General features: G+C 37.6%; 1 protein-coding gene across 6 annotated transcripts; it reads left to right on the forward strand.

Annotated features, from left to right (window-relative positions):
* Positions 1-1,191: 1,191 nt before the first annotated feature.
* USP16 (ubiquitin specific peptidase 16) lies at positions 1,192-25,992 on the forward strand. 6 transcript variants are annotated; one of them, XM_006209807.3, is made up of 18 exons: positions 1,192-1,318; positions 4,321-4,422; positions 6,078-6,256; positions 8,943-9,046; positions 9,833-9,936; positions 10,838-11,025; positions 11,582-11,677; positions 12,273-12,403; positions 12,712-12,799; positions 13,841-13,919; positions 15,247-15,338; positions 15,732-15,788; positions 16,743-16,919; positions 18,696-19,356; positions 20,433-20,527; positions 21,465-21,551; positions 25,524-25,680; positions 25,789-25,992. In XM_006209807.3, the coding sequence occupies exons 2-18, from the start codon at positions 4,362-4,364 to the stop codon at positions 25,911-25,913; spliced, it is 2,481 nt and encodes an 826-aa protein (XP_006209869.1). In that variant the 5' UTR covers positions 1,192-1,318; positions 4,321-4,361; the 3' UTR covers positions 25,914-25,992. The 6 variants fall into 6 exon arrangements, with proteins under 6 accessions (XP_006209869.1, XP_006209870.1, XP_015099553.1 ...); XM_006209808.3 differs by having other exon boundaries at positions 10,841-11,025; XM_072968079.1 differs by lacking the exon at positions 1,192-1,318 and adding an exon at positions 1,752-1,922.
* The last annotated feature ends 330 nt before the right edge of the window (positions 25,993-26,322 follow it).

The following is a 26,322-nucleotide window of genomic DNA, read 5'->3' on the forward strand; positions in this document are numbered from 1 at the left end:
GTTTTAGAGTAGAAAAAAAAAAAAGCCTGTGTGCTGAGTAAGGAGAACTTAAAAAATATCAGAAGTAAAAAGCAGGAGAACCAGTCTCCCCATCCTCCTCCATTTCACCATTGTTACTCTGGCTGTGAAGGAGAGCCGGGCTGGGCTAACTCGTAAATCTAAGTGTAACAAGTGTCGGTTTACTGATCTGAGTTCTGCTGGGCTAGCTCATAAATCTAAGTTAATAAGTGTCAGTTTGCTGATTCCCTGCTCTTTTTTTTTTTTTTTTTTTGCTAGCCAGCTGGATTTTCAGAGAAACACATCTGGCCTTGAAATGTTGGTTTGCTGCCTCCCTGCCTCTACTTTTGTGATAAGCGTGCTGCTAAACCTGTTCCACGCCTATTGGCCGAATACCCCAAGCTTGTAATTAACCCTATAAAACCTCATGCACACGTTTTGGAGGTGCTCAGAGCTTCAGAGCAGAAGCACCTCTGAGCCCGCTGGTGTAATAAATCTAAGTACGCCAACCCTCAGAGTGGTGCTTGTTTCTTGGCTGACCTGTCGTTTCCATAACATGGCCAGTTTAACAGGTTAAGATGCCACTTTCTTAACCTCCTTTTATATGATTGACTAATAAGGATGAACATTTCTTCATATCATGTTCTTTTACTATCAATTACTTGTTTATACCTCTTGCCTTTTCTATTGGCACCTCCATCTTTTTTTTCTAACGATTATTTTGTCTTCTGCATAAGACTAAACTCCAGGTTGAGAAGGCCTATGTTTATTTAATTCACTTCAGAGGGCTTGGGACTCACATATTTTGAACAAGTAAACTGTAAATATTTGTCAATTTTACCCTCTGACCACACGGTTAAAGACAATTTACATAGTTAACTTTAGCAGTCGCTAGGACATAACTAGGGAATCTGTGTGAAATTTAAATGGCCCCCCATTCAGGCTCCACATATGATGTGTTTGAGTAAGATAATCAACCAGGAGACTCCAAACCACCAGGCACCCATACAGTAGAAGCATTTAAATAACCCCCTAATGACACAAGAGCAGGGAAAACTCAATGCCGTCAGATTTCCGGGTGCTGACGCATCTAAACTTCCGGCGTGAGCCGCGCGCAGGCGCCAATTAACTAGCGTTAGTGCCTCCGGACCCTAGGGCCAAAGCCTCTTCCCACAATGCCGCATACCGGAAGCTGTTGCTTTCTAGGGGTCACGCTGGCTTTAGCTCTGTCGCTCTCTATTCGTCACCGGGAAGAAGACGGAGCTGGCTGCCCAGCCCAAAGGCCTATTAGGGGATGCAGTTATGGGCGCTGTTGCCGTTGGTGAGTTCTGCTCCCACTGCCTCGCAGTCACCACTCTCATGACTTCCTGCGCACCGGGAGCCCGAAATTCCTGCCCCAACCTTGTTCTCTTCTCGAAGGCCCCTCTTCCTTAAGCACGTTACCGGGCCTCGGCCCGGTACCGCGTTCTCATTGGCTTCATGTCCTGTCAGTTCCAGGAGCTGGCCAATGAGTTGCCGGTGCTGGCGCCCTTCTCGACCTGGTGGACCCCGAGGTTCCCCCGTGGGTGCGGAGCAGTTGGAAGCGAAGGAGAGGTGTGGCGGGCGCCACGCGGCCAGGAGCACCATACGGGTGGGGGCTGGATTTGCTGCCGCCTCCGTGTGGTGGTTAGTACGACACGCACAATGTGTCACCTAACCGATTCAGTGCTACCTAGGGTAGGACAGATCTATTCAAAACTTGAAAGCCGTGTTTAAGTCCTGCTGACAGTTTTTCCCAAACTCTTGCATTTTTAATGGAACCCAACAATCATGGGAAAACTAGGAGGGCAGAGAGGGAAGAGAACTGGGCTAATTCTAGAGCCGGCAAGACCAGCTTTGATTTAAATTTTGTGTGGAGTCCTACGAAGAGTAATTTGGTTAATAAGGTAATGCTCATCTGGAGTCTCCTGAAAAATTTAATAGATTTGTTTATAGCTGATGGTCCTCACAGTACTCTCTTATCACGACTCATTAGATGTCCTTTATAGTTGTCAAAAATTTATTGGAGCTCTTTACACATCATTGAAGCAACCCCCTCCCCTGCTGTCCTCTGCCTGCAGCAATTACAGTTCGTCTTTCAAGTTTTCCTTTGGAGTCTGGGCTGCTGCAGTCCTCAAACCAGATTTGCTAGTGCTGTCTTCACTACTGCAGATTTCTTCATTATTTACCTTTTTCTTTTTCACCGGACCTTGTGTGCTTCATTCTTATGTACCTACCTTTGCACCTTGTAATCATCCTTTATGCTTCAGGTACTATTCTCTTTTTCTATTTCAATGCAACTATTTATTTCTTGGTCTCCTATATACTAACATTATGCTAGATGCTGTAGGCAATTCAGATGTAATGCCTAAAACCATTTCTTTCTCTTAGAACTTTAGATTGTAGTCTAGATAGAGAAATAACATGTATCCAGGTTAAAAAGTTAAAAAGCAGTCCGTTAATCTATCTGATTAGGGTGCAAGATAGTGTACACTACAAACGCTGGGAAAGTTCAGTTGAGAGGTTCATTTAGAGTAGAACGGTTGCCCGAGGCTCCATTGATATGGAAATCTTGGAAGATTGGGAAGTTTTGGATAGACGGAAAGAGAGAACTCCCAGCTAGAGATCAAAGGCACAGAGGTGAGGAAGGCAAGATGTTTCGGAGTAGAGGATACCGAAAAGACAGGCTTGATTCTGTCTTGTAACCGAAAGATCTGCGTTTTAGTTTCACCTCTGCCACCGTGTGATCTTTCATCATTTTGTTTCTGAGTTTTCTTCTTGAGCAAAATACTCCAGTTAAAGGGTTTTGTGAAAATCAGATGGGATAATGTTTTGAAAGGGCTTTGAAGACCAGAAGGATCATATAATTACTTAAACTTTAGTGGTTCTTTGTTGAGAAGTAATGAAAGTCAGGATTACTAGAGCACTGGGGATAATTTCTAAGGGACCATGACTGCACAGCACAGGAGGGTGGGCTGATAAACAGTTAAATCCTTTGAATCAAGAGAGTGATTTGATGAAAATGCCATTATTGGAAGGCGTCTGGTATTGGAATGCAGCACAGATTAGAGGGAGTTGGATGGAGGCAAGAACTTGGGTGCAGTTCTTTTCCCCTAAAATCTGCAATTCTAGATAAGATAAGTTATGTTAAATATTATTTTAGGGTGAGAAAAGTACATAAAATATACCCTCTCTTTATATATACCCATATAGTTCTGTTATTTTGTTAGAATTTCATTCATTTATTTTATAAATGTGGAAACTTGTTACATTTTATATTATCTTTGGAAAGGTTATCAGTTATTTGCTTTGGCACTCATTTTTCATACCAGCCTTTTGGAATTACCTCTAATTACATTAACCCAGTAGGAGCTAAAGGAGGAATAGTTCTAAAACTCTAAGCCAGGGCAGGATCACAGTTAACTGGGAAGTGTTTAAAAAACATGTCCCAGATCCTACTTTCCACTTACGCAATCAGAATTTTAATAAGCATCTCAGGTAAAATAATCATTATACTCATTTAAATGATTCTGACACTAAGTTATTCTAATGTATGTAAAATAGAACTTACAAAATCATTATTAAAATTAGGTAGATCTGTATGTACTTCAGTATTTTTCATGTTTTCTAATATTGAATTGTTGACTAAAGAGATGAAGATTTGGTAGGCAGCTAGATTTGTCATAGTCTTCTAAACTGATTTAGGCAAATGTAATAATGTAAGTGGTTGAGAATGCAGATATAATCAGTTTTCAGCTAATATCCATAGGAAATCCTGGTGTGGAAAATGCAGAGCAGTGAATCACTTTTAATATTTGGCTTTGAAATTATTTTGTAAATTTTCTTACTCCCTCTGGGAGATTGTTTTCTTTGAGAAATTATCAAGTCTAATTGCATTGCCTGCAAGAGCTAGGAAAGATAGCTAGAAGAAAGGGAAATTATCTTAACTTTCAAAGTGCCACCACCATTCCGCATTTGTGTAGTGAGAAGTTGAATCCCTTAGTGTAAAGTACTGAGACTTGAGATCTGTGTGAGAAGACATAGGTTCTTTCCTGACCTGTATGTTTATTGAAACCTCTTAAGCTTACTAAGAATCAGCTTTCTAAGTGATGAAAAACAAAAGTAATACTCTCCTATCCACTTCTGAGTTCTCAATGAAAATAGATGATACATGTAAATGGTCTTTATAATTTATAAAGTATGATAGAACCACAGAATATATGTGGTTAGTTATATTACTTTCTCCTACAGAACTGTAAAACATACTTTTTTTTTTTGTCAAGCTAACTTTATCTTGTTTTCTAGATTGTTATTTTGTGTCAGTAAGTAATCCATAAAGTGCCAACATGGGAAAGAAACGGACAAAGGGAAAAACTGTTCCAATTGATGATTCTTCTGAATCTTTAGGTATATTTCACCAATTAAATCTTTAATGTTTGTATCCCTAAATGGGCATATACTTTAATATGTAAAAATGGGATCAAAGTGTACATTATTGTTCTGTAATTTGGATTTTAAATGTTTGTATTGCCATGTCATTTAATAGTTTTTATAACATTTTTAATAGCATGATATTTATTGCATTGATGTAAAAGACCATGGATGCATATTTCATGATTTATTTAGGTAATCCCCTACTGTTAAAAATTTAGGTAATTTTTAACTTTTCAGTGTCATGAATGGAGTGATGGTAAACATTTTTGTAGCTACAACTCTGTGCACGTTCAGTTATCTTTTTGGTAGAGATCTTAGAATTAGAATTGCTGAATTAAATGGTATAAATATTTTCAAGGCTTTTTTGGATCTATCAGCAAATTGTCCTTCAGAAATGTTTTACTAATTTACAGGGCTCTTAGCAGCATAACAAAGTGCCCATTTCTCTAAACCTTTACTAACATATGTCAGTATCGTTTGTAAAAATCTTTGTTGAATTTGCTAGTTGAAACAGTATTTTCTTTCTTCAGTTTGTGTCTTTTGGACTACTTACTAGGATTTAGTATTTTTTCACATGATCTCATCTGCATTTATATTCAAGTTCATTGGATATAAAGCTATTGTGCTCCTTGATGAATTTCTAAACCTCCTGGGGACCTGAAAGAACTGAAGCCCTTTCAAGTGCTTGCAAAACCCATTACTGACCTGGCCTCAATGGGGTTTTCAGTCTCAGGTCAAGCTGCTGATTTTTACACGTGTGACTGCCGTTCTGAGCAGACAGTAGGCACTTTTACATTTCACACCTCCATCCCTTTGTTCATGGGATGTGGCCTTTTCAGATTGTTCTTTATACTATGAAGTCATAGTTTAAAGTGTGAGCTTTGAAGTCAAAAGACTTGAGTCTAGATTCTGACATAGCTTCTCAATAGTCATGTGACCTTGGGCACTAAATCTGAGTTTTCTCATCTGTCATTAGGATGGTAGCATCTTCCTTCTAGGGTGGTTGTGTGGTTTAAATGAGATAATATATGCAGATATATAGCACAGTGTTAGTGCTTCATCGATGTGAGAAGTTTTTGTATCTGTTTATACCTTCCAAGACTGTACAGACATTACCTCCCCTGTGAAACTTGCGTTGACTTTAGCCTTTTCTCCTGAGGCTGCTATAGCACATTTTAGAGATTCTTGTACAGTTTTTTCTTTATTTGCCTCTCCTGCCAGAATGTGAGCTGCTCAAAGGAAGAGCTGTGAGTCGGTCACTTTTAGGTTCGCTGGCATGTGCCACGGTGCCGGGCCTGCAGTAGTTGTATTGTTGACTGGATGATGGACCTTCTCTACAAACCTTTTACAATAAAGAGAATAATAGATATGGGAAATAGATTGAAGTGAATTTGGGGTGGTGGTGGCTGTACCTAGGACTTCAAAAAGCAAACTTTCAAATTTATATAAAATCTCTTTCTCACATAGTCTCATAATCAAATATCAAAAATTTGTAAGTTTTCAGATTATCTGACAATTTGTTTATAGAGTAAATTTGTTTTTGAAGTTGAAATCAAGTGTAAGTTTTGAAATGAACTGAAAAAGTTCACATTTTATCTCATATATTTCTTTATTATTTGTTTTGATAGAACCTATGTGCAGACACATCAGAAAAGGATTGGAACAAGGTAATTTGAAAAAGGCTTTAGTGAATGTGGAATGGAATATTTGCCAAGACTGTAAGACAGACAATAAAATAAAAGATAAATCTGAAGAAGAACCGGAAGAAAATCCTTCAGTTTGGCTGTGTCTTAAATGTGGCCATCAGGTATGCATAGATTTTTATTGATATGAGGGTTTATTAAACTCTTGGAACTTATTTTAGAAGACACTACCTAAAAGAACAGTATGGGTGACCAGAATGTCAGCATAGGTCCTGTTCCCTGGGGAGCAGATTCTGAGACTGAGATCTGTGTGTGGGTGCTTTGCTGGGGAGTGTTCTCAGTACCACACCAGGAAAACAGTGCGGGAAGCAGGCTTAGGCAGAGGGAGAGCAAAGAGGCAGTGCTGTGACCCCTCAGTGAACTCTGACCTTCAGAGACATCTTGAATTGAGGCAAGGGGCCAGGCCTTTGCACCTGTGCGTAGACCAGTCATTCGATGTGGGATCTTCCTGGGGAGGAGTAATCTTGGGCAAGGCTGCTTCCTTCCACTGAGGATAATTCCTGGGGATGGACAGACGTCGCTGTGAGCTGTCACCAGGCCACATTCCTGGCAGCTGGAGAAATGAATACCTTAGAGGGGTGGGGTGGAGTGGTATCTGGGTTACAGAACAGTTCACAGGTATTGCCATGGTACTAAAGGTCAGGGCCTCTTTGTCAACCTTAGTGGTGGTTAAGTTAAGTTTATATGCTCAGAAACTGGGCTGTTAGGCAGTGGTAACGTTTTATAAAACTATAGTTTAATATAGGATATTAACAGCCAGGATATTAACATTGTTACAATTCATCAGTCTTAATCAGAGCTCCCCAGTTTTACTTCTCTTCATTTGTGTGTGGGGATATGTGTGTTGTGCATGTGCATATGTGTATGTTAAGTTCTGCTCAGTTTGTTGCCTTTGTAGATTTGTCTGTCCACCACCTCAGTCAGGATACTGAGTAGTTCCAGCATCACATGGATCCCTTGTGTTGCCTTTTTGCAGTCATGCCCACTTCTCTACTGCCATTCCTCCCCCTATCCCCTTGCAACCACTAATCTGTTCTCTAGTTCTAAAATTTTGTCATTTCAAAAATGTTATGTAAATGGAGTCATGCTGTATACAACATTTTGGGATTGGCTTTTTTCACTTAGCATAATCACCTGAAGGTTCATCCAAGTCATGAGTATTAGTAGTTTGTTCTTTTTGATTGCTGAGTAGTATTCCATGGTTTAGGTGTACCACAGTTTAACTGTTCACCTGTTGAAGAACATCTGGGTTTATCCCATTTTTTGGTGATTATGAATAAAGCTGCTATGAACATTTGTATACAAGTTTTTGTGTGAACTTAAGATTTCATTTCTCTGGGGAAAATGTCCAAGAATGCAGTTGCTGGGTAATGTGATAATTAAATGTTTAGTTTTTAAGAAACTCCCAAACTTTTCCAGAGTGGCTGTACGATTTTATATTTCTAACAGTAGTGTGTGAGTGATACACTTTCTCTGCATCCTTGTCAGCATTTAGTATTGTCATAATTTTTTATTTTAACCATCCCAACAGGTGATATGTCATTGTGGTCAGACACTTAAAAAATTTATATGTTAGCAAAGAACATATTTATTGTTTATTTGTATTTGAAAAGTTTCATTGAATCTGTTAAAAAATACATATGGTGGGCATGACTATATTTTGCTATTTCAGATTTTCCACAGTACATTTCCTATTATAAATTTTATTTATTTTGCTAGCTTTTTAATTCTTAAGGGTAAGACGGTGTCAATATTCACTGTTAACTTTCGGCCCAGCAGAGTTTTGTTTTGCACTGTTAGCAAGGGATTCTCAACTGTTGTCTTAAGATAACTCATCTCATTTTTAAGTTTCAAATGATGTTATTATTTTTAAAGTGAACATGAAATTTAAACTCATTTATTTTAGAATTAAAATGTTGAGTAGGATAAATTAAATCAGTAGTTTTGATATCATAGTTAAATGATTAACAGCCATTGATCTATTTTTAGTAGCTACAGTTGAAACAGGACCACTTATTGTAGTGTCAGTCACCCAAGGGAGTTGGTGGCCTGGTTCAGATAGATACACAGTGAAGATACATTTCTTAGCAGTGATTTAATCAGCTGGAGGCAGACAGGCTGTTTTTTTTCGAATATGCCTATGCATTTTGTAGGTGAAGATCTCCCATTTACTCATTCAGTTAATGCTTATTGACCTCCTTCAATTTGCTAAATTTTTTGGGTAATAGATTAATTCTATTTTTCATGCCTTCAGGATTACAGTCCAGGGAAGAGAGGATATCAGCATTAACAGCTTACTATCAGGTAGAAAATAAGGAATGCCACCAGGAGTTTACATCATGTTTTGTAGAAGTTTGTTTACAGGAAGGATACAGTGTTTTCTCATCTGGGAGGATAAGCATAGGCTTCTGAGAGGAAGTGGCCTTTGAACAAGGTCCTGAAGACTGGGTGGGATTTGATCAGTGGCAGAATACTTAGGAAGATGTTAAGGAATCCAAACTAGCCCTAGTGAATGACTGCATTAGCATGGTCTAGTTGGGACTTGAAAGGACACGGTGGAGAGGAAGAATACTTTTAGTGCATGATTTTCCAAATACTTTCTTCCTTAGGTATCCTCTGTTGCCTATTCATATCTAAGTTTTAACAAAATCTTGGCTCTCTAGAGTCTAAAATTTTATTTTCAAAATTCTAAGAATGGCAGAATATCTTGAGCCACTTGTTCATTATAGATTATGAATTCTCTTCTGGTGAATTTTTGTGGCTTTGAGGTTTATGATTATAATTCTCTAGGGCTGCGGCAGAAATTCTCAGGAGCAGCATGCCTTGAAGCATTATATGACACCAAGATCTGAACCCCATTGTCTGGTTCTTAGTTTGGACAACTGGAGTGTATGGTGAGTTTTAACTCCTGTGCCATTTACTGGAAGTTATTTGAAATATTGGAGAATGGAGGTGTTTGAAATGCTTAAGGAGCAAAGAAGTTAAAATTTTTGTAGTATTTGTTTAAATATGATCATTTTCAGAAGACTAGAGAGTGTCATGTTATGAGAAGCTTTTGCTGAGTGTTGTACAGACACAAAAGTTGTAGCTCATGGAAGACTTAGGAATTTTCATCTTTTTTCTTGTTTGTGATATTACAAAGCACTTGGTAGATTGTTTTTAGTTTAAACATTAGAACACCAAGCTTAAATTCTAGATAAACAGAATATAGAAAATTTTCGCAGTGGATTTGCGTGAAAGTAAATATCAGAGTCATATGTATGTTTCCTGTTTCTTAACGTTAAAATAAAATTTTACATCTTTAAAAACCATTTACACAGCACTGTTCACTGAACATCATTTGTTAATTACGATGATATAGCTCTGTATTTTGAAATATGTCTAGAAAAACCTTTGACTTTAATGTTATAAATAGCTATTTCAGTAGCTGTTTGGAGTTTTTCCACAGTATTCATATGTAGCCATATATGCTTAGCCATAATTTGGGCTAACCTTATTTAATGGTAAACCAGAATTAATGTGGATATACTCTTCTTCAAGAAAACATAAACTTTTTATTTTCAGTTTCTCTAGTAGAATAATTTAAGAGTTACACACTTTAGGTTCCATGAATTAAAATTTGTCCCCTTTTGTGGTTGTCAGTTTGTCACTTTTCTTCTCTGGGATCTTTTGGGTCACAGGTGTTACATATGTGATGATGAGGTCCAGTATTGTAATTCAAACCGACTGGGTCAGGTGGTTGATTATGTTAGAAAACAAGCCAGTATTACAGCTCCAAAATCAGGTAAAATCATTTGTTTCTTAGTATATACTATAATGTTGATTTGTGTAATCCACTGATGTTTAGATTGGTGTATGATAACATTATATATAGCTGAATAATGTTACTTATGGTTGATTTCAAACTATGAAAAGTATTTTTGGTTAGGAAAGTAAAACAGTGAGAATATAGATAATTATAAGGAGTTAGAATTAGAAGGGAATCTGAGAAATAATACAGTCAAAGGTGATGAAAAGTCTGGACTAAGTAGTGGGTAGTAATGCCCTGGTCCCATACCCTGGCACAGGAGCTGAAGGGAGACCTGCTTATAATGAGTTTACTTGGTTACATTTGTTTGGATGATGTAAAGTGCTTGTACTGCCTTCAGAAGGCCAGATACTTCTCAGGGTATTTTTGATATGTAATTAAATTAATGGGGTTGGTTTTCATCATCTGGTTTGAGAACTTGTTTAGATTTTTACAGTCACAGAGGTATCGTTTGCAGAGCCAGAATTGTTTGTTACTAACTTCAGGATCGGTTTTTGACCCTCAGACCTCATTTAGAAATTCATTTCATGTCCACATTCTTTATTTGATCGCTTTGTACTCTGATTTCACAGGGTAAGATATGCTCATTTGTTAAAAAAAAGACTTTTATAAGAAAGGGATTTATACTGAAACATATACTGTTTGGTTTCATTCATCAAAGTAATGCTTACATCAGTTCTGAATATTTTTTGTTTATTGATTTTTCTCTCGACAGTAATTTACTTCTATTTATAAGAAAACACTTAAAATCAGACAGGTGGCAAATAATGATATTAGGTGAAATTCACAAATTCTAGTCCCAGGTATAACTTTACATTTGGCATGGCTTTGTTACACATTTTTACAAATCTTTTCTTTTTCTTCTTTTTTTAAAAAGCAGCAAAAGATAATGGTAACATTGAACTTGAAAATAAAAAACTAGAAAAAGAGAGTAAAAATGAGCAAGAAAGAGAAAAAAAGGAAAACATGGCTAAAGAAAATCCTTCCATGAATTCTACTTCCCAAATAACTGTGAAAGGACTCAGTAATTTGGGAAATACATGTTTCTTCAATGCAGTTATGCAGGTGCCAGTGTTAATTTTTTCCCCCTTTAAAAAAAAATCGAGTGTATTTCTTGTATTATTATGTACTTTTGCATGTTTGTTACTTAAAGTATTGAGTTCCCCCATCCCCAAAGTGATTTACTTCTGTCTTTAAAGAAAACTCAAGGAAATGTTTACATGACAGTAAAACACTGCTGAGCACTGGGGTGCAGTAGAGCTCAAAACAAACATGGCCTCTGCCCTCACAGAACTTTCCCTTGTGTGGCGGGAACACAGGAGAATGGAGTCCTTGTTACAAGTGGTGATAAGTGGTGGTGGTGGTGGGACAGCAGCTTCATATTGGGTGGTTGGGAGAACGCCCTTCTGATGTGATGAATAAGCTCAGAACCGAAGTATTCATGAGCCAAATAGAGTGGGGAGAAAAGCACACCATTACTTTTTGTTTCCCAAGAGAGATATAATAAAAATTGCAGTGCTGAGAGAGATTTTCTGTTTTGGTAGAATAGACTCTTGAGAACTATGGATGAATTGATTTGCCTTTAAATAATTCCCCCTTTCTTTTCCATCCTGCATTCCAGAATTTGTCACAAACACCAGTGCTTCGAGAACTGCTAAAAGAAGTAAAAATGTCTGGAACAATTGTAAAAATTGAACCACCTGATTTGGCACTAACAGTATGTACTTTAAAGTTTTCTTTTATAATCAGTACTTTATCTCTCTGAATATCCACATTTTAAATTATTTTGAGAATTGGTGCTCATGTTCACCTTTTTGGTTTGTTTTGTTTTACTTTGTTTGAGGCTACCAAGTTAAAGATATCAGGCTAGAAGGAATTATAAGGGGCCTTTACATTTATGTGCTCTGTGTGTGCCGTGTTCTGCTGTGCTCAAGTGTATGGCTTCCTTCTTGGGAATGCTGTTGGAATTTGTGAAGCACTAGGCATATCTTATTATTTTTAACATCTTTTAAAGTGACTTAAATGCTGTGTAGCCAAGTGAATTTTACCTTAACCATTTTTACTATCTACATTTTGCTTTGGCTCTTTCAGATCTTAGGTAATAAGTTCCTGCTGATCTAAAACTAAAACAGTACAACTGAATTCTTTATCAAATAGTCTATGATCAGAAACTCTCCATCTTCTGATGTACATTCTGAACTCCTAATTGGGACAGCTCTTTCGGGAACGGTGGCAATATTGGTTGACTGTTACATTTTGATAAATGATTCCAAAATTTGACTGAAGAAAGTAATTTTTATTCCCATATTCAGGAACCCTTAGAAATAAACCTTGAGCCTCCAGGCCCTCTTACTTTAGCCATGAGCCAGTTTCTTAATGAGATGCAAGAGACCAAAAAGGGAATCGTGACACCTAAAGAACTCTTTTCTCAGGTCTGTAAAAAGTGAGTATCCACTTTGATTGTGCTTTCAGTGCATCAGTAAGATGCTGAGCAACAGTATGAAAAAATTAATACTAGAATCAGTTCATCAGATATAGTAAAACATAGTTTATTTCATTTGGATTTAAAAAATATGTACTTTATTTGAAAATTAAATCTATCAAGGGTGTTGTTGGACTAAACAGAAATTCTGAGAAGCTAGAACACTCCAAGATTTGGGATATGATCCTAAGATTTTATTAAAAAAAATAGTTTCATATTTTAGTAGACTCACCATGTTTTTTCTTTTTCATTTTTCCTTTTCCCTGTAGAGCTGTGCGATTTAAAGGCTATCAGCAGCAAGACAGCCAGGAGCTGCTTCGCTATTTACTGGATGGAATGAGAGCAGAAGAACATCAGGTTAGCATATTTTGACCAGTGTATTTTATAATCTAATCTTCATTAACTTGTCTGTCATTTGGTGTCTTAAGGGTTATTAAAGCAATGAAAACTAGTTGTTTGAGGCTAATGTATTAAAAAATATGTTTTTTTCCTACATCAGCCTTTTCAACCAGTATATTTTAATTTAGAATGAAAGAAGGGAATTAGAAATGATGCTCCTTTTCACGGTGCTCTGCTTGATGTTTACAGCGTTACTGTTCTTTAAGGTTCTTTGTACTGGCTGTACCAGGGGAGCTACGAAGTACTGGAACTGTTTCTCCCAGAGCGATTCCCAGTTGCAGTGCACCTCTCCTCATATTCTGAGTGTGATTTAGCACTGCTTTTTGATGCTAGGAAGTATTTTATTTCCTAAGAGTCAGGGAATATTTGTTGCATTTTAAAATTCTTGTTAATTGCCAGGATGTAAAGTAATTTTTTGAGGATGTGGATATATAATTAATAACAGTAATAACATAGTGATAACAATTTATTTTGTTCTGACTTTATGTCAAGCACTGTCCTCAGTATGAATTATCTTACTCAGTCCTCACACCCTTTCTAAGGAGTAGATACTGTTACCATTTTCTCACTCCATAGATTCTGAAGTTAGGGTGTAGAGGTTCAGTACCTGGTTCAGAGACTCCCAGGACTGATGGAGCTGGCTTTGAGCACCTGTCTCAGTAGCTCTTGTTTAACCACTCTGCTTCTAGGATGTGACATTTCAGTGGTCTTTCCAGAGGAGCTGGGCATGCTCTGAAAAGCTTTGGTTTGAGTTGGTAAAAATCTTGAAATGATGGGACGGTGCCTTTGTTCAGGGGTTAGTGATTGTTTTATAGGTATAATTCTTTTTAGCTCCTTGGTTAATTTTGAAAACGTGATTTTTAGAAATATTAATTTTTATTGAGTAATTTTGGAGAGCTAATTCTTGATCACTTTCTTGACTTGATTACATATTTTCTAAGGAAATTAACTATAAAATTCAAAATTTAATAGTATACATATCCATTTTATTACTTTTAGAGAGTGAGTAAAGGAATTCTTAAAGCATTTGGTAATTCTACTGAAAAATTGGATGAAGAACTAAAAAATAAAGTTAAAGGTAATGTCTGACTTTTTGAACTAAAACACTATAGTTGAATTCCTCTGTTCTTTTGGACAAGATTGCTGGCAGATGTATTTCGAATCCACAGTTATTAACATACAGTATCTCTTTATCTCTATTGATTTTAAAAAATTATTCAGTACTCCAAAGATGAATACTTTAGGAAAAATTTAGCTGTTGGTATATTCTTTTTTATGTAGTATTATGGTGAAAATATTAAAGATAGCGCTAAGATAACATCACAATTTATTTTTCGAAAGCTTAAGACTTTATAATTAGCAGTAATATGGGAATTACACCTTTCTTTGTGAGTCTTCAGTTGGTTTATTAATCATGGAGCCAACTTTATTGTTATGAGGCATTTAAAGATTTAGGAAAGTCTGAAGATCTATCCAGTAGGACTTTCTGTGATGATGGACTGCTTCCATATCTCTGCTGTCCAATACAGGAGCCGCATGTGTCTACAAGCCCTTGAAATGTGACTGGTGCAACTGAGGAGCTAAATTTTTATTTCCATCTAATTTTTATTAATTTAAACTTAAATGGCCACAGTGACTAGTACCTACTGTGCTGTAATGCACAGTTTAGAATCAACACATAGCAACTCTTTGCCTCCTTGGTGCCCTTGGGGCTTGCCTGGCTGTCAACAGAGAGAATCATGCCTGCTCGCACTGTCTGTTATAAAATGTGTTCCTCGTAAATGGACATCTGTCATTTGAATAAAGCTTATGGATTTCATGTATTTAGAAAAGTGGGTGACTAGGTAGTACAATTATGTCATCTTAAACTAAACATATCAAGGTTATTTCCAGGAACATAGGAAAATAAAAGGATTTTGTCTGAAACATTTTCCTGAGGGCTGTTTGGTTTTTGTTTTTGTTTTTGTTTTTGTTTTTGTTTTTGTTTTGATTTTAAATGGAGTTCAGTCTTAAGAGTTCACAAAGCAAGTTACTCCCCAGTTTGCTGCCAGTGTTAGAATGTTAGAGCTGGAAGTGAGCTACAGTATCGTTCAGCCTAGCCCAGTCCGCTCATCTTACTCATGGAGGTACTGATATGCTTACTGTCTAGAGATTAGATAAGAACTTTTTTCTTTTTTATAATATATGATTGTGTTAAATTGTGTTATGCTCAGAAATAGAGTATATGCTGCTGAAACAGAGCAATAGAGCAGCATAAAAATAAAATTACACTAATTATGAATAGAGACAAATAAGTCAATGGCATAGGAAATTAAAAATAAAATTTTAGGGTTAGATACATAAGTGAATAATTTTCACTTATTAATTATATAAGAGTAATTGATATACTTCTTTTCTCCTTATAGATTATGAAAAGAAAAAATCAGTACCAAGTTTTGTGGACCGAATATTTGGTGGTGAACTAACTAGTACGATCATGTGCGATGAGTGCAGAACTGTAAGTAGATATAAAGCAGACTGGATTTGTTCATTAATATTAGTACGGTTTATCAATTGTTCCTCTTAAAAACAGAAATGTCTGGTTTCATGAGATATTCTCTTTTGAACTGTCCAAGTAGGCACAGTTTTCTCTTGGAACTATGAGTGCTCCTTATATCAGGAAGAAGTTAGTTTAACACTTTATTTCCCCTAACCCAAAGTCCTCAACACTGTGATTTTTCATTGCGCTTTTTTAAGCTTTTACTAAAATAAGACATTAAATTATTAAAATAAAGGCTTAAGAAAGTGTCCTCCCCTCCCCCTTGCCCCATGATCTTAGTACATAATGTTTAAACTGAATCTTTTCCTTCCTTTTACTTTTTTTTTTTTTTTTTTTTTTTGGTTGGTTAAGGTCTCCTTGGTTCATGAATCTTTCCTTGATTTGTCTCTGCCAGTTTTAGATGATCAGGTAAGACTACTTATGTTATTTAAGTAGATTTTTTTCTTTCCTGTGTTAGATTTTATGGAGAAGGGTTTGTCACCTTTTCCAAGTTTGTATGTTACTAGCCCATGCATTGAAAATTTTTCTGAATGTATTTGAGATAGAAGAATTTGAAAGATTTGAATAAAGAATGGGATACTTTTTTTTTTAAAGAGTGTGTCTAGAATTATTTATATATAATACTTTGATTACATATAGGGAAGAATTTTCTTCATATTATAAATTACTATTTATTTTCATTATTAAAGACTAACCACAAATCCCTTACAGTCTTAAGTTCATAAATGTTAACAGAGTATCTCAGTTTTAAGCCATATTAATTTAGTTCCAATCAAGTCATAGTAGGAAAAAAGAGAACATATTATGAATATTGGATAAATCATTTTTCAACTTCTTATGAATTGGGGGTCCCTTTAAATCACTGTTAAACTTGATTAAACTTGATTAAAGCCTTACCTAACTTACTCTGCTTTTTGTTTCTTTAAAACTGTCATTGACATTAAAAGAAATAAGAGAATAAAAGGAATACCTGTAGTGGGACATGAAATTCACTTATCAACAGAAATTCAGCTTATCACTTATGCAGCTTTCTAGTGTTTAGAAACAGAATTACAGCATGATACAGCATGTGTCTAACGCAACTCATTATGTTTCTTCCTGTTACACTTGTTTGTGAAATTGCCTTCTTTTACTATTTTGTTTGTTTGCTTATTTTCTCAGCATGTGATTGCTTTCTAATATTTGAGATGGATGAATTCTGTCCTGGATATATTTTCAAACATTGTGAAAAATAAATCTAATATAAAGTAGGAGTAGAAAACTATTTAGGTAACATTTCAAAAGATTGAAGAGATTTCAATCTCTTTACCAATAGTAGTTGTAAAGTTTTATTTTTGGCCCATTTTCTCTCCATATTTCAAGAGTGGTAAGAAAAGTATAAATGATAAAAATCTGAAAAAGACAATGGAGGATGAAGATAAAGACAGCGAGGAAGAAAAAGATAATGACAGTTACATAAAGGAGAGAAATGATATTCCTTCAGGAACAAGTAAGCACTTACAGAAAAAAGCAAAGAAGCAAGCCAAAAAGCAAGCCAAGGTAGGTAAATAGGAAAACCATACTTTGCTAATTTTAATTTTTGAAGTTTGAATAACATCAGTAGACATGTCTGTCATATTATGTACAACGGTTTCATTTGCTAGTTACAGAATTAGCTCATTTAGTGTTCTCTGCAGTGAAATTTCTTTGAATATATGTGAAGAAAATATGCTTTATTTAACCCTGCATTACTTGTGACAACTTTTCAAAAAAAATTTTTAGTTCATTTTTAATAATTTTTTCAGTTGTTAATACATTGATATTCAAAAACTTAAAAATATATATGTAAAAGTGTACAGTAAAATCCCCCTCCTTTTATGACATAGATATTACTTTCATTTGTTTCTTATGTGTCCTGGAGTTTATTTTGGAAAATGTGATCAAATACAAATATGTAGTCTTGTTTTCCCCTCCTTTTATGCATACTCTCCTGGACCTTGTTTTTTGTTTGTTTTACTTGATTAGGTCTTTGGAGATCTTTCCATTTCAGGACACAAAGATTCCTTTTAGACAGCTGTATAGTATTCCATATTAGTAGCAAGCATGCTACTAAATATAGTATAATAGATGTACTATAGTTCACCTAACCATTTTCCTGTTGATTTAGGTGTTTGTAATCTTTTGCTTTAATGGCCAGTGCTGCTGTGAAAAACCCTACACATATATCATTTGTAGGGTTCATTTGGAGAAGAAAGATTATATTTGTAGTATTCATACATTAATTGCCTTCCACAAAGGTTGTACCAGTCTATATTCTCACCAGCAACATACGAGGCTTGCTGTTTCTCCTTATCCTTGACAGCAGTGTGTTATCAAGCTTGTGGATTTCTGCCAGTCTGATAGATAGTATCTCAGTACAGTTTTATTTTCCATTTATTTTAATGTAAGTGAAGTTAAGCACGTTTTTATGTTAAGGGCCATTTGTGTTTCCTTTCCTTTGAAGTATTCACTTACATCCTTTTCCCATTTTTTGTTCACATGTAACTCTATTTTTAACTGAAGCATATCAGAAAATATTTATGTCCAGGACCCTTTATGTTGCCCTTCAGTCTTCTGGTTTTACAGATTAGCCTCACAGGAACTTTCCTTTTAGTTACAACCCAAAATGCTAACCCCTTGAGTCTTTAGGCATTCCAGTAACAGGAATCTTGATGAAATGCACCACCGCCTCCCTCCGCATCCCCAGAAATAGGCAGCAAATGGCAGACCAGGTGATTTAAGCAGGTGGAGGCTTCCACTGTTCTCTGTGCATGTGGCTTTCTTGCTTCCTGGCTAACTGGGGGCCATTTGTTTCCCCGAGTGTTTTCCTCCGTCCTGCCCAAAGCAGTTCTGTGCTTGTATATCCTTGAGTTTTCGGTTTGTTTTTTTATCTCTTCACTGGAACCTTGATCCAGTGATGGTAACTCGTGTGAATCCATCTCTTCCCAGTATGTATGTAGTCACTCGCTCCTGCTTGGGTTCAGCTGCCTTACTGCTCTGTCTGGATCACTTCCCTTCAAACAGAGACCATGTCTTGCACATTTTTATTTGCCCCTGTGTAACAGTTTTTTGATGATTGGTGATGGTTTATTCCTGCTTTCAATCAAAGAACTTCTTTATAAATCTATTTGATCCCTGACAGTAAAGGGACTTCTAGGCTCAGAATGCTGAGTGAACTCTTCCTTAGTAACTTAATTATTTTTGATTGATGAGCAAGAGAACCTGAGGTGATATGTGTACGCTTTGTCTCTTCCTCTCTCTCATTTTTTTTTAATGTTTTATATACTTTTTACACAGAACCAACGAAGGCAACAAAAAATTCAAGGGAAAGTTCTTCATTTAAATGATGTCTGTGTCATTGACCATCCTGAAGATGAGTGTGCAGTTGAGCTGTCACTTCAGGGAGAAGTGGATATTAAATCCAACCATATCTCACAAGAGGAAGTTATACATAAAGAATATTGTGTTAATCAGAAAGATTTGAATGTCCATGAAAAAATGATAGAAAGTGTAACTGACAGTCAAAAGTCCACAGAGGAAGCTGATATGAAAAATGTCAACATGGATAATGACCTGGAGGCTTTGGCATCTTCTCACACTGAATGTACCAGGAATTTAAATGGTGCCCATCCGAGGGAAGGGAGCAATGGAGAAGTGGACATTTCCAGTGGCTTTAAGAACCTTAACTTGAATGCTGCTCTTCAACCTGATGAAATAGATGTAGAGATTCTGAATGACGGTCATACTCCTGGGACGAAGGTATATGAAGTTGTAAACGAAGACCCAGAAACTGCTTTCTGTACTCTTGCAAACAGGGACGCTTTCAATACTGATGAATGTTCAATCCAACATTGTTTATATCAGTTCACCCGAAATGAGAAACTTCGAGATGCTAATAAACTGCTTTGTGAAGTGTGCACGCGGAGACAGTATAGTGGACCAAAGGCAAATATAAAAGGTATTTAGATTCTTTCACAGAAAGTCAGATGAATGTTCAAGGGGACGTTTTGCACTGCCCAGGTAGAGTGCTGCTGTTTTCATTGTTACCAGGATTTGGATGTTGTCAACAAGTTCCCTTTTCTGTGTAAATACTTTAGTAGACGGATGAATAAGAGAACTTTGTTGAAGTGGCTCGTACTCTGTGGCGTCCCAGTGGCAGTTACAGTGGGACAGTTTGCTCTCTGAATCCACTCGCTGTGGGCAGAATCATCCCACTGACATGTTATCACAGCAGGATTCCTACAGGTAGTGGCTGTTTCTTTGTATCCTTGGTTTCCTGTCAGCATTTGTGATGCCCCTATCTGCTTTGCACCCAGGAAGCCACACTAATTCATCAGTGTGCTAACGTGACATGCCCAGTGCAAGGTACTAGGGGACAGTGCTTTCTTAGAATCTTCCTCAAATCCAGAGCAGGAAGATCCTGGTAATTCCCTCCTGCCTCTACCTTTTTATGTTTTTGGAGCTTCAGTAAGTGGAATATGGAGGGATCATGGATTTCTAAGGATTCTTACTAGAATTGTTGAAACACTTAGAAACTCTACCTTTTCTTTATTACATGTCAATATAAAAAGTAAATTGTTTTGATTTTACAGCAGTTCTGTTTGCTTTAGAGCAGGCATTAATGAAGTGTGGTTGACAGGCTAAATTTGGCCTGCCTCTTGTTTTTTTGTAATCCCGGAGCTAAAAATGTTTTTTATAGACAAACATTTGAAAATGATTATTATGGTAAAAATTTCAGCTTTGAACCCCAATTATCTCTCCAAAAATAATTCAGTAGACTGCAGTTGTACTCAGTTATTTTTATCACATTTTGAATTCCATCAGTAAGCATTTGTGGAACATTTTCTCTCATGTCTAAATACCTATAAAATATCCTTGGCTTTACCTCTTGGTCCAAAATGCTGAAAATATTATTTGATTCTTTCCAGAAAGCTGATCCTTGCTTTAGGTGTTTGAAGTGATTTTGTAGCAGGTGTGGCTGCTTTAGGAGTCTAAAATGATTCTCACACTGCTAAAATTTCTTTCTTTCTATAGGTGAAAGGAAACATGTGTACACCAATGCTAAAAAGCAGATGCTAATTTCTCTTGCCCCTCCTGTTCTCACTCTTCATTTAAAGAGATTTCAGCAGGTACCCCTCGTTTGTTACCTAAAACTGGTTTTAAATATGTAACAACTGCTTTATTTGTTACTGTCTCAGTGTATAACTATGTTTCTTTGGTTTTCTGTTACTTCTTAATTCTAACTTCAAAGAAGTAGGAAAGTAAAACATACATGTTGTTCAGACAGAAAGGAACTGACAAAGACACACGTCAAGGTGGAGAAGAAATTTAGGTACAGTCCTTCCTCAGATTTACTAGAATTCATGTAGCTCATTTTAGTAATATTAACATCTTACTCTAACCTTCATTTCAGGTTAAAAAAAAGACTAGTTTACTAGTTATATCTCGCACTTGGAAGTTTTAGTGATGTTTTTCTGTTTTGTGTGTGGTATCTTATTTTTACTGATCCTTGGTAAAAAGTGTTGGTGCCTTGGATTTTCAACATTTTGGTGACTCCCATCTTTTCTGGAAGACTTACACTATGAGCGGTGCAAGTTGCAGGCAGATTCAGCTCCAGATTCCCAAAGTCCCTTGAGAACGTTTTCTCTTCTGTAGTTGTTATGAGCTTAACTAATTGAATGGTACTCTATCAACAGTTCACTAAACTTGGTTACAGAATGAGGCCGGGAACATGCTTCACAGAAAAGTATTCTGCTGTTGTTGAGTTTTAAGCACTCAGAATCTCTGGTCTGGTCTACCTTTTCTGGATGGCTGAAACAGAAACATTAAGAATTTTCTTAGAGGAGCAGCTATCTTAATGTGTTTGTGTGTGTCTGTGTTATGCACTTTGCAAAAACGGATCAACTGGCAGTCAGTTACTGGTCAGGGAGACAGAGTCTCCTGCGAAGATCGCAGTGGGGCTGGGTGTTAGGAGAGCCTGGGCACTGGAGTGGGACTGCAGTTTGCTTAACATGTACAACTTCTCCTGAAAAAAACTTAATCTGTTATCCTTTTTTTTTTTTTCAGGCTGGTTTTAATCTACGCAAAGTTAACAAACACATAAAGTTTCCAGAAATCTTAGATTTGGCTCCTTTTTGTACCCTTAAATGTAAGGTAGGTGAAGGTAGTCTTTTTGGGAAAATCTTTTAAAGGGAAATCATAGCTTATTACCAAATACCCGAGCAGCAACTCACATAAGTATGCAGTTGATAAGAACTACTGAGTAGACTGTGTCTGTGATCTTTGTACCTTCATCATTTCAAGATCTGTGACAAATCATGTTGAACATTAGGTGGTTATTTCAGTTCAGCATTTTTTAAACCCCCATTATCATGGCAGATGTCTTGGGACTGGAGGCACAAAACTAAAGATGAGCAGATACATTAATGGATAATCTCAGTGTAATGTGGTTGAGTGTTAAGCTTGGTGTACACAGAGCAGAGGTGATTATGCACTTAACCCAGCATGTTGGTGGTTCAGGGAAGGCCCTGTGAAGTAGAACCTGCCTCAGCTGCTCCTTAAGGAATAAGACTCAGTTTGATGCATCAAGAGGCAGCGAGTTCCCCAGGCAGAGGGAACAGCAGGGGCAAAGGCAGAGCAGGGTAAAGCGGCCTGGTGGGCTCTGGGGGCTGGCTCTGTAGGCATTTCCAGAGCTTGTAGTACCAAGTCTCGGAATCGTCGGGAGGTGAAGCCAGGGAAGCGAGATAGGAATGAGGTTTTGGAAGTCTGTCCTGATGAGGAAGTTGGGCTTTGTTAGGTATACAGTGGGGAGCCCCTGAAGAATTTAAAGCAGTGGGGTGACACAGCCAGATGTGTGTATTACACAGGTTCCTTGCTGAAGCAATGGAGGCCGGATTTTAGGAGGAAAAGACTAGAGGCAGGGGGGTTAGTTAAGATAGGCTGTTGAATTAACTCGGTTGATAGATGATGACAGCTTCAACTAGGGCTGGAGATATGGAGATTAAAGGAATATTTTAGGAGGTAAAATTAATGAGACTTATGATCTATTGCCTCTGGAAGACGAGGCAGAGGCCTTTAAATGGGTGCTGAGGGTGGCACAGAAAGAGCTGAGCGTGATTGCCAGAGCCTGACATGAGTGGGCAGTCGGGACTGCTGTGAGTTGGGGGAGAAACAGAAGAGGAGGAGCAGGATGGGAGGTGGGGAGAGGAATAATGAGTTCAGTTTTAGAAACGTTTTCATATATGTTTGAGATATTCATGTGGCTGTGTCTAGAAAGCATTTGGACGTACATGTCTGAGGGCCAGGGCAGAGAGGTTGGGGTTGGAGGTAGGACTTAGACATCAATACATAGGTGGTGGTTCAAACTCTGGGAGGATAGGCTCTCTTGTGTAGAGCACGGAGAGAGAAGAAGAGATGGCTATGACAGAACTCTGGGGAGCATCTGCGTGTAAGAGGCGTAGGTAGACGAGGACACCACCAAGGGCGTCAGCGAGTCTCCACGCTGAGGAATTTGGAGAATCAGAGAAGCTGTATTGTTGTTCTGTAGTCAGGTTTTAAATACTTCAGTATAAATGTATTAATAAAGTCTCAACTTCCTGTGCAAAATTTGAAATGATGGAAAGTCCCCCTTCCCTCCCACTTTAAATTCTCTATGAAAGGTATTTCAGAGGTGGTGGCTAGAATGGATTGTGATTATTTTCATGTTGTTATCATAGGGCAGGGCCACTTTTGCTGGTACAGACATACTTCAGAGATATTTTGGGTTCTGTTCCAGACCATATTAAAGTGAATATTGCAATAAGGCCAGTCACACAGATGTTTTGGTTTCACAGTACATATAAAATTTGTGTTTGCACTATACTGCAGTCTGTTAATTGTGAAATAGCATTGTGTCCAAAAAAAGTATTTATCTTAATCTAAAAAACACTTTATTGCTAAAAACTGCCAACCATCATCTTGGCTTTCAGTGATTTGTAATCTTTTTGCTGGTAGAGGGTTTGAGGTATTTTGAAAATTACCTGAATGTGACACAGAGACACCAAGTGAGCAAATACTATTGAAAAAAATGGCACCAATAGACTTGCTCAACACAGAGTTGCCACAAACCTTTGACTTGTAAAAAAATTTCAGTATCTGCAAAGCACAATAAAGCAAAGTACAGTAAATTGAGGAATGCCTGTGAACAGAAAGTTGGATTAGTTCTGAATACACCATCATCAGGAATCCATCTTTTGCCTAAAATGCCATTACCCCGTGTTCAGGTTTTGGGGGAGGACTAAGTGGCCAGTGTCAGAATAAAGAGGAAAGGACTAGAAAGTATTTATGGATTAGACAGTATAGAGGTCACGGTAAATTTTTCAGGAAGTGTTAGTAACTTAAGTAGGTTGAGAAATGAATGAGAATAACGGAGATAGAGCAGATAGGTACGTTAGAGCCTTTGTTGAAAAGGAAAAGTAGTGGGTTAATGAGGATTTTTTAAGAGTAGGAGACCTAATCAGGTTTCTAGGCCAAGAGGAAAATCTAGAAGATGAAGATGTAGAAAAAAAGAGATAACTGATTGAGCAAGACCTCAGAGGAGGCCAGGAGGGCTGGGATGAGGGCACTAAGTTGGAGTCTCTCTGAACAAAAGGGAAAAGATAGGGGCAACTTGCAGTTGGGTAGGTAATGTCTCAGTTTTCCTGAAGTGGGAGGTGAGGTCAACTATGGAAAATAAAGGGGGTTAATGAGAGGCTGCAACAGAGTGGTGGAGGTTTGGTCCAGTTGCTGTGAAGGACCATCCATGGAAGAGGCAGCTAACTAAGGACACATCGTAAGATTATATAGTCACATCGAGGACCTAATGAGGTAGAAAATCCTGAATTTACTGGTCTGCATGTAGCAGCAGTAGCTGCTGTCTCCTGGGTTGGGGAAAGTGCACTGTAGGATTCAGGGTTGGGTTATTTGATGAATTGGATGTGGTGGCAGGGCTGCTGATGGGTGTTAAGAGACTGTAAGAGTGATAACGTGTGCTCTAAGTTCTCCAACTTTAATGTGCATGTGAGGCACTTGAGAATCGATAGATGGGGGCGGGGTCTAAGATTCTGCCTGATAAGCTCTGGTCGTGCTGATGTTGCATTACGCTTTGAGTAGCGAAGAAAGATTTTAAATGGGAATGAAGCCAAAAGAGGCTGGATAGGCCAGGAGAAAGGATTCGAGGGTCCTGTTACGTTGCCTAGTATAGGCGAGATGAGTTGGAAGAATGAAAGAATTATGGACTGAGACTAGAATAGTAGTAAGATTTTTGAAGTTGAAGAGTTGAGTGATGACTGGTTCTAGAATACAGTCCTGGCTGTGGTTGGCTGAAATGGAACAGCAGTGAAAATCCTGTGAGGCTCATGGATGGACACTGAAATCCCCGAGGACACTGACAGGATTTGGGGTGACACATAAAGGTCTTTAGCGAGTAGGGAGGTGCAGGTGAGAGATGAGTGTAGGGACAGCACTATTGAAGGACAGTGAGGCTTGTTCAGGAAGACTTTTTACCAGAGAACATAATGGAGTAGCTGTCTGTCCGCAAGTGGCTCCCAGTTGGAACCCCTCTCCCTGCTGCCGGCCAGCCCTGGGGCACACGTGGTCTTCAGAGAATAAGCAGCCTCTGTGCTAGATGGAGAGTGGGCTCTTGAAAGGGTGAATTTCTCACCAGATCTGCAAGGGGCATTTGGAAATGTAATGGGTGGTTTTGGGTGTGCCCTAAATACTACCCTCTTGTTGTTAAAGTCTTACATTTTGGGCTGAAAAGTAGGATGAGTTGTTGAGGTATTTTGGAATTACCTGATCCCAGACTCCTAAAGAAATCTTGGCAAATTCAGTTTAAGTAGGTGGGCCAGGAAACTGTGACTGTAGCAAGTGGCCTCTGCTTTATGGTTCTTCCAGCAGGGCAATGACAGTGGCAACTTTCTAGTAAAAACATGTTAAGTGTGACACTACTCAGTAGGCTGAGAAAGGGGAAAAAACAGTCAAATTCAGACTCATGATTTCTGCACTCTTGAAGATCAGAAACCCTTTGTGTAGTTTTAAAATTGTCTTGTGACGGGACCTTCATAAATGGAACTAGAACTAACTTCTGAATTCTGTTCATTTTTGAAGAATGTTGCTGAAGAAAACACAAGGGTACTGTATTCCTTATACGGAGTCGTTGAACACAGCGGCACCATGCGCTCAGGGCATTATACCGCCTACGCCAAGGCAAGAACAGCCAGCAGTCATCTCTCCAATCTTGTTCTCCATGGTGACATTCCACAAGGTAGGAGGTCCTGGAAAATTCTGGTATTCAGCAGATATTTACAGCAAAACCAGAAAATGATAAATTTGAATCTTTCCATTTATACTTAATTTTTTTTCCTCTTGACAGATTTTGAAATGGAGTCAACCAAAGGGCAGTGGTTTCACATCAGTGACACACACGTGCAAGCTGTGTCTACAGCTAAAGTACTGAACTCGCAGGCTTACCTCCTGTTTTATGAGAGAATACTGTAAGTTTCAGAACGTGCTTTCTCTGGAAACATGTTTATGGCTTTTATAATGGCTGTAATAATAATAAAAAAGTAAAAACTAACTGTAAATCATGTTCACTTAAAATTAAATACATGACAGAAGAAATCATGTTTATTGAAATACTGAAGGGGAAATACCTAAAAAAGTGGTTTTGTATTGTCATAGTGGTTTTTATTCCTGCTTCCAGTTTCTGGAAGGGACTCTGAATTAAGTCGTCTGTGCTTATTAATATATGTCTGGGTGGTGGTTTGCAACACATCAATAAAATGAATTACCCCCCAAACTTGTTTTATTACTTAGAAGATTTTAAGTTGTACTAACATACCCTGCTAGGTAACATTAGAAGTTTCAGACTGACTAGCTAATGAAACTTCAAGTGTTAGTTTAAAAA

This window comes from Vicugna pacos, chromosome 1 (assembly GCF_048564905.1).
Source record: "Vicugna pacos chromosome 1, VicPac4, whole genome shotgun sequence".
NCBI lineage: Eukaryota > Metazoa > Chordata > Mammalia > Artiodactyla > Camelidae > Vicugna > Vicugna pacos.